Source organism: Cibotium barometz, chromosome 18 (genome assembly GCF_041138505.1).
Source record: "Cibotium barometz isolate CiBa-2024 chromosome 18, ASM4113850v1, whole genome shotgun sequence".
Lineage (NCBI taxonomy): Eukaryota > Viridiplantae > Streptophyta > Polypodiopsida > Cyatheales > Cibotiaceae > Cibotium > Cibotium barometz.
In genome coordinates, this window is record NC_141063.1 from 14,722,896 (window position 1) to 14,738,712 (window position 15,817).

The 15,817-nt window shown below is 36.6% G+C and overlaps 2 protein-coding genes across 3 annotated transcripts in view; both read right to left on the reverse strand.

Moving 5' to 3' along the window:
- Positions 1–646: 646 nt before the first annotated feature.
- On the reverse strand, positions 647–1,870 carry LOC147628981 (uncharacterized). The gene has a single exon (XM_086812845.1). It carries the CDS (start codon positions 1,868–1,870, stop codon positions 647–649), a length of 1,224 nt encoding a protein of 407 aa, XP_086668971.1.
- Positions 1,871–14,922: 13,052 nt separating this feature from the next.
- The window catches only part of LOC147628982 (metal transporter Nramp1-like), a 55,116-nt gene continuing 54,221 nt past the window's right edge, over positions 14,923–15,817 (reverse strand). For both annotated transcript variants that reach the window (XM_086812175.1, XM_086812174.1), the window contains one exon: positions 14,923–15,787. In XM_086812175.1, the coding sequence (XP_086668301.1) occupies positions 15,425–15,787 (363 nt within the window). In that variant the 3' untranslated portion in view covers positions 14,923–15,424. The remainder of the gene's footprint in view (positions 15,788–15,817) is intronic.

Genomic DNA, 15,817 nt, shown 5'->3' on the forward strand with positions numbered 1-15,817 from the left:
AGAAAGAAAGAAAAAACATGAAAAAAATTACATTCAAGTAAGAAAACTAAAAAATAGTACAAAGCACAACTCATAAAATTAAATAAACACTAACTAGTAACAACTTAACCGTCAAAAGCTAAAAAGAACTCTAAGCAATAAAAGATGAAAAAAGCTAAGCATATGTACAAAAAACCTAAAAAAAGAAAGAAAAAATGCTAAGTACATGTGAGCTTAGGATCCACAACTACTTCAATATCTCATCATCGGCCATTAGTTGTTTACAAAGCAAAAAATCTGCATAAAACCCATGTCTTACAAACTTTATTGCAAGACCAATGAGCAAATACCATTAGCTGTGAATAAATGTCGATGAGCTTTGCTAGCCCACAAGGCTATACTATCAGCAAACTCTGAATCACTCAAGACCTTCAACATACAATTTCATTAAAGCATCTAAACTTTTTATCTCTAGACGATTTCTTAGCTTGTCTTTTATCACAGTACGTGCACTAAAGCCTCTTTCACAAATTGTAATACTGGAACATTGTACAAGGGCAACTTGACAAATAGATAATACATTGGGGAATGCATCTTTCCACAAATCATTGCATGCAATAGATGAAGTTACCTCTAGGAGACTATACCTCACCCAATCCCTTGATGCTTAATGCTTGAACTTTGTATACTCCTTTTTGAACTGCTCCGGATTGATCACTGCATTAAAATCTTGCACATGAAGCTTTTTAGAGGAACCATAGAACTTACATATTCGATCGACCTCGTTGATGCCATAGGTTTTCAAAGGCCTTTCTAACAATGGATGTTGTGCAGGCACCAACACCTTCATACAACTCAACACAGAGTTGTCATCAAACCTAGAAGTTAAATTTTCAATCACAGCATTTGCAAAAGATATTTGAAAATCCAATGCTCTGTTCAAATCTTCCCCAAACAAATCACGAGTCAAATCATGATCATAGATTCTATTACCACACAAAGCATTTCTCAAACCATATAAATATCCTTTTTTAGGACCATACTCTGGAAGTAAAGCATATCCATTCACTCTATATGTATAAGCATTTATATCAACATCTGGGGCATCCACATAATATTGTTTGATGCAAGCAATCTCATTGTGTATAAGACTTTCAACAGTAGTGACATCAACAAATTTCTTTTGGAACATTTGACTCAAAGTAGCTAATCTTCTTAAAATGTCAGCCATAAAATGCAAGCAATAAAGACACTCAAAATCTGATAAATCACGGTAAATATGAGGGGCCTTAGTCTTTGTAATGGTAAGAATAGAATCCAAAGATTTCACAACTCTACTTACCGCTCGATACCTGCTTAGCCATCTAATATCAAATGTGTGTTCCAATCGAAGAATAGGGCATGCAAGATCAGCTTGCATGATTTCAAGGCCCTCTAATCTCTTGGAACTTCCATTGAAGTAGCTTGCAATAGCATTGACTAGTTTGTCAAGCTTTTTGCAATACTCCATCTCTTTGGCGACATTTGATACTGCTAAAGCAGCAGGTTGCGCTACACAATGTATCGAAGTCAAGAAAGGATTCACATGTTTTTTAAGCAATGCTTGAACTCCATTATCTTTTCCTACCATTGTAGCACATCCATCAGACCCAAAAGCAACAAATTTAAAAAAATCAAGGTTCATTTTCTTGAGCTCTTCAAGAATCACCTCATAAATAGATTTAGCAGTACCATCATGAACATGCACAATTCCATAGAAGCTCATTTTTGGAATGCAAGCACTCTCAAGATAAGAAAGATAAATGACCATATGACCATGTCGAGAGATATCATTAGACTCATCAATTAAAACTCCAAACCTAGCTGCAACCTTCTTTATGGTAAAATCCATAAGACACTTTGCCATACAAAATATCATCTCAGCACATGCTTTATCATCATTATATAGAGTAGTAGTGTATGGAGCATGACAATCTTGCACATATTTTATGATATGAGGAAAATCTGCAAATGCCATGTTTCTCTTTGCAATGAGATATGCACCTCTAAACAAACATAATAAAGCTTGATCTTTTATCTCTACTACTTTTTGCATACTATTTTGAATGCAATCTTTATTCTCAATAAGCACAGCATTCATAGCTGCCTTATGACAATCAGTTTGTGCATGAGACTTAAAATTACTTACCTTGAAGTTTATCGATCCACCTTTGGAATACGCAAAATGTGGATGAGGATACTTTAAGCAAAATTTACAAAATAATATTCACCTCCTTATCATCATACTCGAGCCACTTATAATCATCTAGCCATTCTTTTTGAAAGAGTGCACGCCTTTCAATTTTTCAATCATACTCGGCCCTCTCTTCAAGAGACATACACTTCAAGGCTTCATCAGTAACATTAGCAACACTCACACAAGCTGATGATGGACCAGATTCATTCTCAACAACCTTTTTAGCCTTTTTAGAAATGTTAGTTACATCAATGCTAGCCCAAGTAAGAAGTGTACCTTATCTTTTATCTTTTGATTTAGGTGCCATGATGAAGCATAAACCTTACCTCAAAATAGACACCTTTTCTACAATTTGATGATACAAAGAATAAGAACCTCGCATGCGCGCGCGCGCGCACGCACACACACACACACACACACACACACACACACACAACTTACAAGCCTTTAGGTATGCCTAGATAGATAAACAAGCATAGTACATACATCAATCGAAAAACACACACACATGCACATGTATTATACATAAGGAATAAGAACTTCTAATATCTATGACACACACACACACACTCACACATACACACACACACACACACACACACAAGCATGCATTACATGAAAAGGTTTGGGTCTCTCTCTCTCTCTCTCTCTCTCTCTCTCTCTCTCTCTCTCTCTCTCTCATTATACATGTATACCTTAGTAAAATGCACACAAGAAATTCTACCACACACACACAAGCATATATTACATGAAAAGGTTTGATTCTCCCTCTCTCTCTCATTATGCATGTATACCTTAGTAAAATACACACAAGCATGTATTACATGAAAAGGTCTCTCTCTCTCTCTCTCTCTCTCTCTCTCTCTCTCTCTCGCATTACGCATGTATATACCTTAGTCACAAATGGATTTCTATACAAATAATAAGGGCCTCTCTCACACACACACACACACACACACAAACACACATAATAATGTCCTTTCTTGCATGCAATTTAAACATAGTTTATACAAGAGAAAGCAATCATCTATGATAAATGGGATCGAACTTGGGAAAAGCACAAGCGTAAAGATGAAAAGAACAAAAATTTGGAGAGTTGAAGGAATAAGTCAAGGCACCTGAGATATGGTTGCAGATTCGAGGAGAGCACCAAGGTCCAAAAACCAAAGTTCCGTATCTTGAAAGTTGATATGGTTGCAAATTCGAGGAGAGCATCAAAAATTATTGCTGGGATTTTTTTATTGCTGGGATTATTTCTCCGCTGCTGGGAGAGAGAGTCTCAGAGTTGTTCGTTTGATTTTTTTTAAATTTTTTAATAAAAATAAAATTTAAAAAATAAAAATTTAAATTTAAAAAAATTCCTGGCTGCGCCTGTGGGCTGGCCGTCGGAATTGGATTAGCTGGCCGCCTGTGGGATGGCCATCAGCTGTGCTGGCCTGGCTGGCCGCTTGTGGGCTGGCTGCCGCGCTGGCCTGGCTGGCCGTCGATGCTAGCCTGGCTAGCCGCCGGCTGTGCTGGCCTGGCTGGCTGCCGCCGCTGGATGTGGCCTTAGCCTTCCACAGCTCCAGACAGCCTGCAAACACATAGCTCCAGCCGACCCTCAGCTCCCCACACAGCTCCAGCCAACCCTCACTCCCCCACAGCTCCAGCCGCCTCTCTCTCTTCACAGCCGATGACCTCTGTCTCTATAGCAGATGAAAACTCCTCTTTGCAGACAAGCTCCAAAGCAAAAAAAAAACAAAAATGTTTACCTGCAATGGAACGCTTGGATGTGTGCAACGGGGAGAGAGAGAGAGAGAGAGAGAGAGAGAGAGAGAGAGAGAGAGAGAGAGAGAGAGAGAGAGAACTCTTCCCTCAAGATATGGATAAGGGTCGCCTCCCTCCACATAGTATTACTATAAAGCTATAAATTCTATACTATATACTAATATTAAGTATAGTATAATATATATTATATACTATATTGTATGATATATATATTATATACTATATAAATTAATCCTCCTAGTGCTAGTGTGAACCGGCCGGAATCCCTTTCGAAAAAGCTCCACAAGGTTCAATCCTTTTCATGGAATTTTTGAACAAATTACCACTTCCTCCCCGACTCTAGATGAACAGGTATTTGCACAATCTGAACCGGCCCAAGGTTGAAGCGAACCCACTTTTCCCGAACCCTGTACTAGATGGCAATCATGAGGCCTTAGTTTATAACGTGTTAATTTCAGCATTGCACTATGACAAATTTTGATGTCATCCCTTCGCATAATAGTTTGCTCTCCTTGTAAAAGCTATTAGGTGTTTTGGAGTCTTTGTGTGTGCACCCATCATATATGTTTACCCCTATTTGTGTACCCGTTTGTGTTTGTGTAAAAGCTATTAGGTGTTTTGGAGTCTTTGTGTGTGCACCCATCATATATGTTTACCCCTATTTGTGTACCCGTTTGTGTTTGTGTGTGAACAACCCCATGTTAACTTAGCCTCGAGTTTGCTAAAGTTTGTACGATGTGGAGTTTTCAAAGCAAACTTGCAGCTTTGCCAAAATCAACAATGTCACATTTTGAAAACCTAGGTATCGGGCATTACTCCTAGACTTAGTTAACAACATCGTGAAAATGCACTCGAATTACTTCTATGACTATGCCCTTGCTTGCTTGCTTGAAAATATATTATTTTTTCCCTTCTACGTTGATGCCCTCCTAATCCATGAGGCCATGTGAATAGGCCTTAACTGGCTTCACCCAAGCCTAACACTTCACAACAACCATCATGATAAGATGTTTCTGACAAAAAGTGCATATTTGTAGCATTAAGATTGTGCAAAGGTTGAGGGTGGCCTTAATCAACCACATTATGATAGAATTAGGGACCTATACAAAAAGGAGCTTGTGAAAGCACCATAAGGCCTTATGATGATGCTATTCAAGAAGGTTTCAAAAAATATAAAAAGTGCTAGGTTATTGTTGCCTTAGAAAAACAATTGGCACGCGTCCAAGCTAATAAGTGCAACTGGATAGAGTCTCCCCTTGATAGGCATTGCCCCCATGTGTAAACACCCAAATGACACATAAACAAGACATTGCCATTATGTTGCATTTTGCATCGCATCTTAATTTAAGGCAACTCTACATATTGAGTATCTTGACAAAATTTCCACATACTAATGATAAGAATGAAAAAAGCGGATAGATGAACCTACTTTTTCAACCCCAAGATAGGCACCCATTGAGTGTGGAAACTCTTGAAAAAAAAGCTCTAATTTCTATATTATGACATAACATCTCGAATTGGTCAATGAGTTATATTCCACGCCCTTCTTGGCACATGCACAACTCCACATAGATCATAAAATGGCCACGAACAGACAGACTGAGGGTTCCAAATTCTAGAAACCCATGTCTTAGGTGTAGCGCACTATCACCAAGACTAGTAGTGCTATTGGTGAAGGCTTTAAATGATAAGTTCTAAGGTATAAGAATCAAAAGCATTGTACTACCTCAAAAGCGTCTTGATAGGGTAGTTTACATCTATGTGGCTACCTTTAAAATTGATATTAGCAAGGTTTGTAGCTTATCAATGGTTTGTAGTAGAACACCTTGTTGGTGTGCAAAAACTAAGTGACTATCATATCATTCCACAATGCAAGGTAGCCATGCTAAGAATTTTCTTGGACCTTGAGTAGTCCCTTACTCTCTCTTGCTTCTTCTGTTGAAAGCTTGAAATTTGTGCACTAAGTGCTTGATGCAAAAAAGGGATAATGAGAATATGTTCTCTAAGTGGTAAATCTATGAGCTAGAAACACTTCTAGAGAGCTCAATCATGACCTTGGGCACACTAGACAATTAGACTTAGGTGGCACAAGTGGAATATTGGTCATGAATATAATAATTTTTTTAGCAATGAGAAAGGACACAATCTTATCATGTAAACAAAAAACTTTTCTTCTCTCTTGTGTTCACTTGTATTGTTACTTAGTCTTAGGTGGCACATGTGGAATCTTGGTCATGAATATAATACATTTTTGAGCAATGAGAAAGGGCATAATCTTATCATGTAAACAAAAATATTTTCTTCTCTCTTGATGAGAAAAAGGTGAGAAAGTCTACTCTTGATGAATCGTATGTAGATCCAAGATATGTTAATAATAATAATAATTTAGGTATGAGAAAAAGGTGTTAAAGTCTATCCTTCATGAATCATAGGTAGATCCAAGATATGTTGTTAATGATCATTTACAAATCAATTTATAATTCAAGTGACAAATTTGGAGCATCATAAAAACTAATTGTTATGGAACTTATACATCTAAAGGCAATTACATAAAGTTTAAACACTAGTGGTATGTTGGTAAGATGATTTCCTCTTTTGACAGCTCTTGTTTTTCCTTTGAGCTTGCTTGAGGATGTTGATGGCTTTAGTAGATGTTGTAGATTGAATCTCACCTCTAAATCTCAAACTCTTATGTTTTATACATCCTGATAGGAGATCTACATCAATCTTACAAGCATTGTGGTGTAATTTAAAAAAAAGATGATCTCATAGCCCAAAACCTAGGTGCATACCCAAAAATCCTAATAGCTTCATATTTCTCTACAAGTATAACTCTATAAGTAATAATGTAATCTTAAAGCTATCAAAGTATATACAATGAAAAATGACAAGGTCTTCTTTATTCATTTTACTAAAATAATGACCAAGCCGAGAGTCCTTACCAATTATTTCTCCTTGGTTTGTACCAACTCGTCTCAAAGAAACCCATCAGTATCTTCAATTTTAAGCTGATAGATTTATTAGATCAAATTTAAATGCAAATTTATGAAATAAAATGAAAAACTAAAGGTGACCTATGGTGCAAAGAGAGTCAATTCAGATTTGTTAACCTAAGAGGCACCTGCTAAGTTCATCATCATGATTAATGTTACCCATCATGCTACACCAATGTCAGAGGAAAGTAGTCTGATTAAACTAGTTTTAACCTATTTATAACTCAACCAGGTATGACTTCTCACTTTTTGCATGTAAAATTTTTATTTTTCCCATGTAACGTTTTTTGTGCCATTCTTTTGTATACTTTTCTCGCTTTTTAGCTACTTTCCATATGCAAACTTTTCTTTTGTCCATGCGAATATTCTATTATTATTTTCTTTTTACTATCATCAGAGCTACTTTTTGCTTCCCCAATACAAACATTTCTTTTGTCAATACAAACTTTTTGCTTTCCTGATATGAACTATTCTCTTCTTTTTTCCATTTCACATGTAAGGAGAGGTATGGTTTGATGACTATAGATTATAAAGTTTTAGTTTTCATGACCTGTGATTTTTTATAAATTATAAATTCTTAGTGCATTTGAAAGTCATTGTAGATTAGATGTCATGGTTTTATTATAAAGTTTTTTTTTGAAAGTGTACTATAGATCACATGGTTTGATGACTTTTTTGAATGCAAAGTAAATAAAATCAAATATTTGAGAAAGACCAAAATAATTAGCATTAGTAAATTATCAATTACATTAATCCATAATCTCTAAGATGTGGGGGGGAAAACACTGTGTGTAGGTGAAGGAGCTCTCAAATCTACTCCTTAATTTCTTACCATCTAATTTAAAATAAAAATTAGTAGGATAGTCATTCAACATCAAGAAATTCTTTTGTCTAAGAAGGCTAATGATCAGTGGCATTCCATAATTATTGTAATTATTTCATGTCTACCCAAAGAATATTCAGTTCCATCATTATAGAATCACAGCATGTATCTTAGTCCATGCTAAGCCATTCCCCTTTCACAAGTCTCCACGTCCTATAGACAAATCGTATACATAATGTTTGTTGAGTAATAAAGCATCTATTTATCACAAAATAAAAATTTTAAAAAGTATATTTACTATACTTACTCAAAATAGAGGTTACAATCGCACTAACCAAGTTATGATCAAAATGTGACATAAGATTTTAAAACTTGAAAATCAACTATGCCATCCTGATGATAGGTCCTCTTTATATCCCATTTCTCATCCAATAGATGTTTCATCCAGTCACATCAGTTGGACTCTTACAACTATATATATCATCTTAGTTCTTTTATGTTCTTTATAAGTTGCAAATAAATAAACAAAATAACCAAGGGAATAAACCAACTTAAGTGAATGTCTTTTGAGCCTTTATGTAGTTTTATTGAATCTTGCACGTCATTTACAAGTTTTACCTTACTAGCTACAATCACATCCATAGTAGGTTTTGGCCGTTCAAGACTTGATAGTGATGGGAGTGGCATGGGTTGCAATCACACCTATAGTAGGTTGTGGCCATTTGAGACTTGAAAGTGATGGGAGTGTCATGGGCTGCAACCATACTTAATATTCCTAGATGGCACAATATACAAGGAATCATAAAAAAAGATACGATCTGATGCTAAGGAGCTAGCATTCTCGTGCTTATCAACAAAGTTCCAATTTCACCACCATGAAAAACATTTAGCTTTTTGCTTAGGCACTTTTTATAGATTGCCATTCTTCAACCATTGATGTATATAATGCTAAAAGACATACCAGACATATCATATTTTTATCTAAAAAATTTAAATATAAAATCAATGTGAAAATTAATCAAAAATTCATATTCTTACCATAAGGCTTGTGCTTTGTAATTCAATTGTTTGGATAGAGGGATATTTCTTTGTGCATATATATGAATGTTAGATGAATACCTCTGTTGTTGTACCTTCACCAATATTTTTACTTCTAAAGTCTATTCTTCTACCTTTCCAATGCCTTTTCCAGTCCCCTTTGTCCTTGTCTTGACTTTGAGAACAGGCTATTGAGATACATTAATACCCATTCAAACTTGTTTTATGTGTCCCTAATCCTTCTTTCCTCATCATCTCTTTTATTTTTGACCTCAATACTATGTATAAAACTTGTAATATCTTTCATGTTTCTAGCATCTACACATATAAAAGGAAGACAATTTATAGCTTGTTTCCCTTTTTTTTTAAATGCATATAATGAACATTACACTAAAAATAAGACTAGGTATCAAAGAATATGCATATAATGGACATTACACTTAAAATAAGACTAAGTGTCAAAGAATATGTAGAATGTAAAATGTGTTACCTCTTTAAAGTAAATGTTGATAGTTACAGCAAATCCTTAAGCCTATAGTAGCAACAACCTCGTAAAAACAACCATCATGGAAGATTACGAAAAAATTAAAACATAAATATCAATAAGGTGTAATAGATTATTAGAATCATAATGACTTGAAGGCTAGTAGAAAGTAATGTACCTGCAAATGTTTCCTAAAAAAACTAGAAAAAAAGAAAAAGCTATGGTAGAGTTGAATTAGGAGTAAGAAAAAGAGGGGAGGGAATGTAAAAAGAGGAAATGTGAAAAGGGAAAAACGATTCTTTGAATTTAGGTCAAATCATCTTGTTATCACGAGTACAAGGTACATCTGCCACTTCCCAATATTTTAAGATAAACCTCTAAATTTGAGAAACTTTAACTTATCAGAGAAAGCAGTTGTGTTAGAGAAATCTTTGAGATAGAAGAATACAAATATGGAGCAGCACACCTTCTACCCATTGTCCATGCATATCACCTATATATTTCGCTAAGGACAACTATGACAACCCTCTAGGTATATCCCTAGATGGGGGGACCATAGCGAGTGCAAGCCTCTAGGTATATCCCTAGATGGGGGGACCATAGCGAGTGCAAGCCTCTAGGTATATCCCTAGATGGGGGGACCATAGCGAGTGCAAGCCTAGCCCATGGACCCATAGCGAGTGTAAGCCTAGCTTCAAAGAATACAACCTTTACTTAAACTCCAATTCAACACAAACACTATTTTGCCCTAGTTGACGTATTAGCCAATATCTAAGCATGAAGTTGTAAGATCTTTGCCAAGAAAGCCCAATCATTTAATGGTGGTCTTGACACCCAATTAAAGGTAGAATTGTGGTTCTGATGCTAATTCCTACCCAATTAAAAGGCATAGACCGTCTTTACTAAAAAAACATCTAAATTTGAAGGGCTTGAGCCACTTCCACAACATAAGAAGGCCTCACATGAAGAACTTATATATCACATATACCTTTCATCATGAGGCCTCCACCTACCACTAGTTCTACACAAATATCACATGAAGAACTTATATATCACATATACCTTTCACCATGAGGCCTCCACCTACCACGTCCTACACAAATATCACATGAAGAACTTATATATCACATATACCTTTCATCATGAGGCCTCCACCTACCACTAGTCCTACACAAATATCACATGAAGAACTTATATATCACATATACCTTTCACCATGAGGCCTCCACCTACCACGTCCTACACAAATATCACATGAAGAACTTATATATCACATATACCTTTCATCATGAGGCCTCCACCTACCACTAGTCCTACACAAATATTATCATCAATATGCCCTCCATTCGGCTGTTGGCTGTGGATCAGTCTTCAATCTACCACTGAACCTTGCACACCAACTTTACGATGATGTATCCGAGACCTTATAAATCTCTCTAACTAGGAATTATGCTTCATTGACTTGGTTCACCAACCTGGGTGACGTAAGGATGTAGTTACCACCATTAGAAAGGGTGGTATGTTAAACCACTTTGCAAGTTAACATGGTTTCACCTACTTGACCTATCATAAAGTCATACATCTTTGCTTTGCCATCTTACCTCAAACAAGCACCTATCTTTTGTAAGATGGTGCTGGCCTTTATAAAGAAACCTTACATAAGCTTTTTGCCAAATAAGGAAGTCACTAACTTTGTGTACACACTTGCTTTTAACTAGAACTAGTGGCCTAAGTCTAATAATTAAGTTTTATCCAACCTAATGTGAAAGATAGTCACTTATATATAAGATATTTTTGACATTGAGCAATACACGTTGATTCCCTTATAATAGAATAGTTGTGAGATCTTCTTCTTCTCCCAACTATCTTGCTTGTGTTCTATTGAATCTTTCTTACTTGATGGATACTTGCTAGAGATAGGTTTGTTTGTAGGCTTCTCCCTCTCAAGAGTTTCTTCTCCACCCACCTTTTGCGAGAGAGAACCACCATTGAAGGATATCTCCTTTTTGTCTCTATCCAGGCAAAGGAATCTCTACCTTCACTGCCTTAGCAAAAGAGCATTCTGATATGACAATAGAGTGAGGACATGACAGACGAGTTAACACACTCACATGGGAAGTTGCATTTGCAGCTCTATGGCAAAAAGTACTAAACGACACAAGATTTGACAAGGCTAAGTAATAAGCTCTTGACTTGAACATCATGTTTGGACATTTAGCTATTATGTATTTATATTGGTGATGTTCTTAATTCATCTATACATGAACGAATAAATTAGTGTGCTTGTCATGCACTTTGGTGTAGATCCTTATGGACAATTCCCTATTATATATTTGGATTAGACTCAATGTACTTGTCATGCACTTTGGTCTAGATCCTTGTGGACATGTAGCTATTATACATTTGGATTGGTGACATTATTCATTTAGCTATACATGATGGAACAAACAAACGTTTATATAAAAATATTTCAAAAAAACATTCAAAGAAATCATGAAACTTTAGGCTTTGAATAGGATATATGGATTTTCTTTAATTGAAACATTAGTAGATTCTCTTTTCAAGGCTATTATTCAAGGAAAGCAGCTCTTGGTGTTGAAGGAACTCCTTCAAATGTGCCTTTGTCAACAAACTAGAGGATTGATTCTTTACAATGCCAATGATTACTTACTTCCCCCTTGAATCAAATGCACCTATGAGATCTTGGTTCTTACATAGCCTAATTGTTTCCCCTTTCCCCTGGGATACTAGGTGTTGGAAAGGCCACTAACATTTATTGGTGCTTCACATTTCCTGCATCCTATTGTTTGACCTTAAAACTTTGTGAGCATATGCCAACATACTAGGTGCGAAGACAAATGTGCACCTTTAGCTTCTTATTCTTGTTTTTCTTCTCCTTCAACTTACTATTGTAAGCTAGAGACCAAGCACAAAGCCTAATTGAATTAGTTCTTCTCAGCCGTGTCAATGTAGGAACACAAAACCTACGAAAAAATTTACTTGCTATTTTCTTTGAGGAGGGTCTCTATATAAAAAAAGTATTCCTTATTTCACTAGTTTAGTACCTTAAGGGTACTCCATCAAATTTGATTGAGATTTGATAGGCCTAAATATTATGTTGGTGATATTTCTTTTCTTATGCATTCGGTGATAAAGGTTGCTTGGAACTTTCAAACTTAATGAAGATTTGCATGCCATTTACCACAATATCCTTGCTCTAGCATAGTGCGTCTTCTCCTTGCCTAGTTGATGTGAGGTGACTCTTCCCTGCTCATCTTTTGTAGAGTTTCTTTCTTTTTTTTGCTACGCCCTTTAATGGCATAAATTGATTTGTTAATTGGAGTTGCCCTTGTTTTGTGAGTTGTTAATTGGAGTTGCCCTTGTCTTGTGAGTCTAACATGGAGCAGCTAGTGGGATTGGTTCCTTGATGATGATCATGTCTCCCTCTTGAATGCATTTTTTCTTCAAGTCCTCTCTATTTTTTCCTTTCCATGTTGCTTTTCTTCATGCATTGTCTCTTTTTCATGTTTCTAATGAGTATGTGAATCTTGTGTAATTATCCCCTTATATCTCTAGTTAATCTAGAAATAAATAACACACAAGGCTTGCCATATCTAAGAGAGAATGTTTTATATTAGGCAATATTTTGGAAGTCAATATTCCCATGATTTTTTTTTTCTTAAAAATCACATTCTTGTAACATATGTTTTTACGTAAAAAGTGATCAATATAGGGGGGCTATAGGGAAGATCACAAAAAATATAGTTGTTTTTAGAGGAAAAATATAGAGATTCCATACAGAAAATGGAAAAAAAGCTTAGAGAAGAGGAGAGAGAAATGGGAAAGGGGCTTGAAAAGGTTGGAGGGTTGCATCCTTCCACTACAAATTCCATGAGGGATCCTCCCAAAAAAATGTGACTTTTTTAGTAACATTGCTCTTGTTTCATGATGTTGATTAATGAGTACAATTGGAAGGGCATACTTTCTCAGTGATAGGACTGAGGCTTTTAGCAAAATTCAAGATCTGGATAGCAATGGTTGAAAGCTAATGATGTTTTTGACTAATCAAGGTAGAGAATCACAATTCATAGCCTATTACAAGGAGCAAAGCATCGACCTACTAGTGCTCAAACTCCATAGCTATAGTATGCTCACGGGGAAAGGGTTACCTAATACCTTTTGGGCCGAGGTAGTTAAGATTGTGAAGCACATTCTCAACAAAAGTCACACTAAGGCACTTAAGGGGAGGACTCCCCAACATGCCTACTCTGGTAGAAAATCTGCATTTGCTTATTTTAGGACTTTGGAAGTAATTATTTTATGCATGTTCTAGACTCAAACAAAAACAAGTGAGATCCAATAAAAATGCATCTTTCTATGGAGTCAAAGCTTTACATATTCTATGAACCTCATGCAAGAAAGATCATGGTGAGCCATGATGTTGTGTTCCTTCGACAATCCCATCAAGTGGAGAAGGAGGCCCTTTCTACTTTATCCAACAGTGAGGAGATCACCACCCAACAAACACATTTCTGACGAGAAGTCGTTTGGTCATAGAACAAATGACATGACAAAGCCCAGTTTAAACATTGGGGTGGCTTCAATTGAACTTAATCTAGGGTGGTGGTGGACATGGGCTGACCAAGCATATGACCTCCCCTAGTTACGTAGCTTCCATCTTATTCACGTTATCAATTTTGAGGTCTACGATCAATGCTTTATGCAACCTTCTTTTACAATGCAAGGTAAATGCCATCCCCTCACCCTAGTGATCAACTTTTGAAGCTAGCAATGTTTGGGAATTTACTTTATTGATACTGCTTCGACGAAGATCGATTATACTCTAATGAAAATCGATTTATGCAAAGAAGTCCAAACACAAAGATGAAGATCAGTCAATGCAGAGAGGCCAAGACACAGATCCTAGATACCTCACAACATCTCATCACTAGTTTCTTTCTCTCAACCCAAGAGTGAGATACCTAGTAACAACCACAAGGGACCAGAGATTCAAAGAACCTCATTTGATAAACCATGCATTTTCTCAACCGCACCACATGTGTAAACCATTTAAGGGCTACTTTGAAACTTTGCAGCATAGCCTCTCATATATGATGGTCCTATCTAATTTGTTAGTCACTACATGGATTCATTGTAGCACTTTTGGTCTCATATACCCTTTGATCTCTTGTGGACATTAATATAAGTCTCTCTCTCTCTCTCTCTCTCTCTCTCTCCACATCCATCAAGTCTTCTCCCCTCATTGATAGCCTTGTTTTGTCATCAATTTGTAGCAACTTTTTCTTCTCCCCTCGTTGATATTGCAGCTTTTATTTAAGATAGAATGCAATCTAGAATCCAAGATTGAGAAGCAAAGAGGGGTAAAGTTTAATTATGTTGGTTCAGAGAGGAATAAGAATTATGTTGGTTCCAATAAGAAACTAATCCAGCACTCCATATGGTACTTGTGACCTACCACTAAGCCTGCTCAATCGCATAACACTCGGCTGGTTTCTTTTTCAGGCAATGCTTGCAAATGTCACTGTTGCAAAGGTGGAACACTTACCATATCATCCAATGAAAAGTTGTAACGCTGAATGTGTTCTAATGAAAAGATATATTAAATGCACATATCTTCTTGCCGCCTTTACATTGGAATGTGCCTTTTCTGTTGATTTACATGGTTTGCATGCAAAGGCTCCATGCGGGTCTTTCATTTGAGAGCTATATCCTAGGTAACAGTTATTTATTTCATAAGAACACAAAGTCTGATCAACATCACTGAATATGGACGTAGTGAACTCTTAGGCTCAGGGTACAAAGCCTTCTTATTTTAAGCTTTTCCTACAGCTGTGATCTGAATTACTTGATATGAATGTAGTAAAACCCCCTAGGGCATCTGCAAATTATCACCACATAGAATTGTTCCTCGGTGGTGTTTAACTACTGCTTGGATCACATACTATGTGGGTGGTCTCATGGGATGCAATGGCTCGAGGACTTCTTAATTTTCATGAATTCTGTTGACATAGGATTCAAACCTTGGATGAGTATACATGTGTGCGCACGAGGTGGTCGGAGCTTATGGTACGTGCCTTGATTGCTTACAGATTATTTCTACAGCCGTGCTCTGGAAGCTGCATGCTGACTAAGTCTTCTCGGGGAAGCAAACCGAAGGGTCCATGGAGCTCGACCTCATTATTGTCAACTCCTATGGCTTCATTGTTTGCATCATTCGACCCTTCAGGCCCCAAGAGATACGTAACCTGCTTCTCGGTCCTGAATGCAAGATAGCATATTGCAACCAGGTATACTACCATGGCACTGAATCCAATTATTCCAACGATGACCTCGGCCGCTTTGGGTAGCCCATTATCAGACACAAGCCACTTGTAAAAGGCAGTGGTCAAGTAGAAGAGATTAATGACCATGATCCCACAACCAATTGCCCATGTGATGACTGTGACCTACACACAGTCATTATTAAAGGATGGTGC

Excerpts from the sequence above, each read along its gene's own strand:
- LOC147628981 (XM_086812845.1), bottom strand. The coding sequence starts at position 1,870 with ATGGATTTTACCATAAAGAAGGTTGCAGCTAGGTTTGGAGTTTTAATT.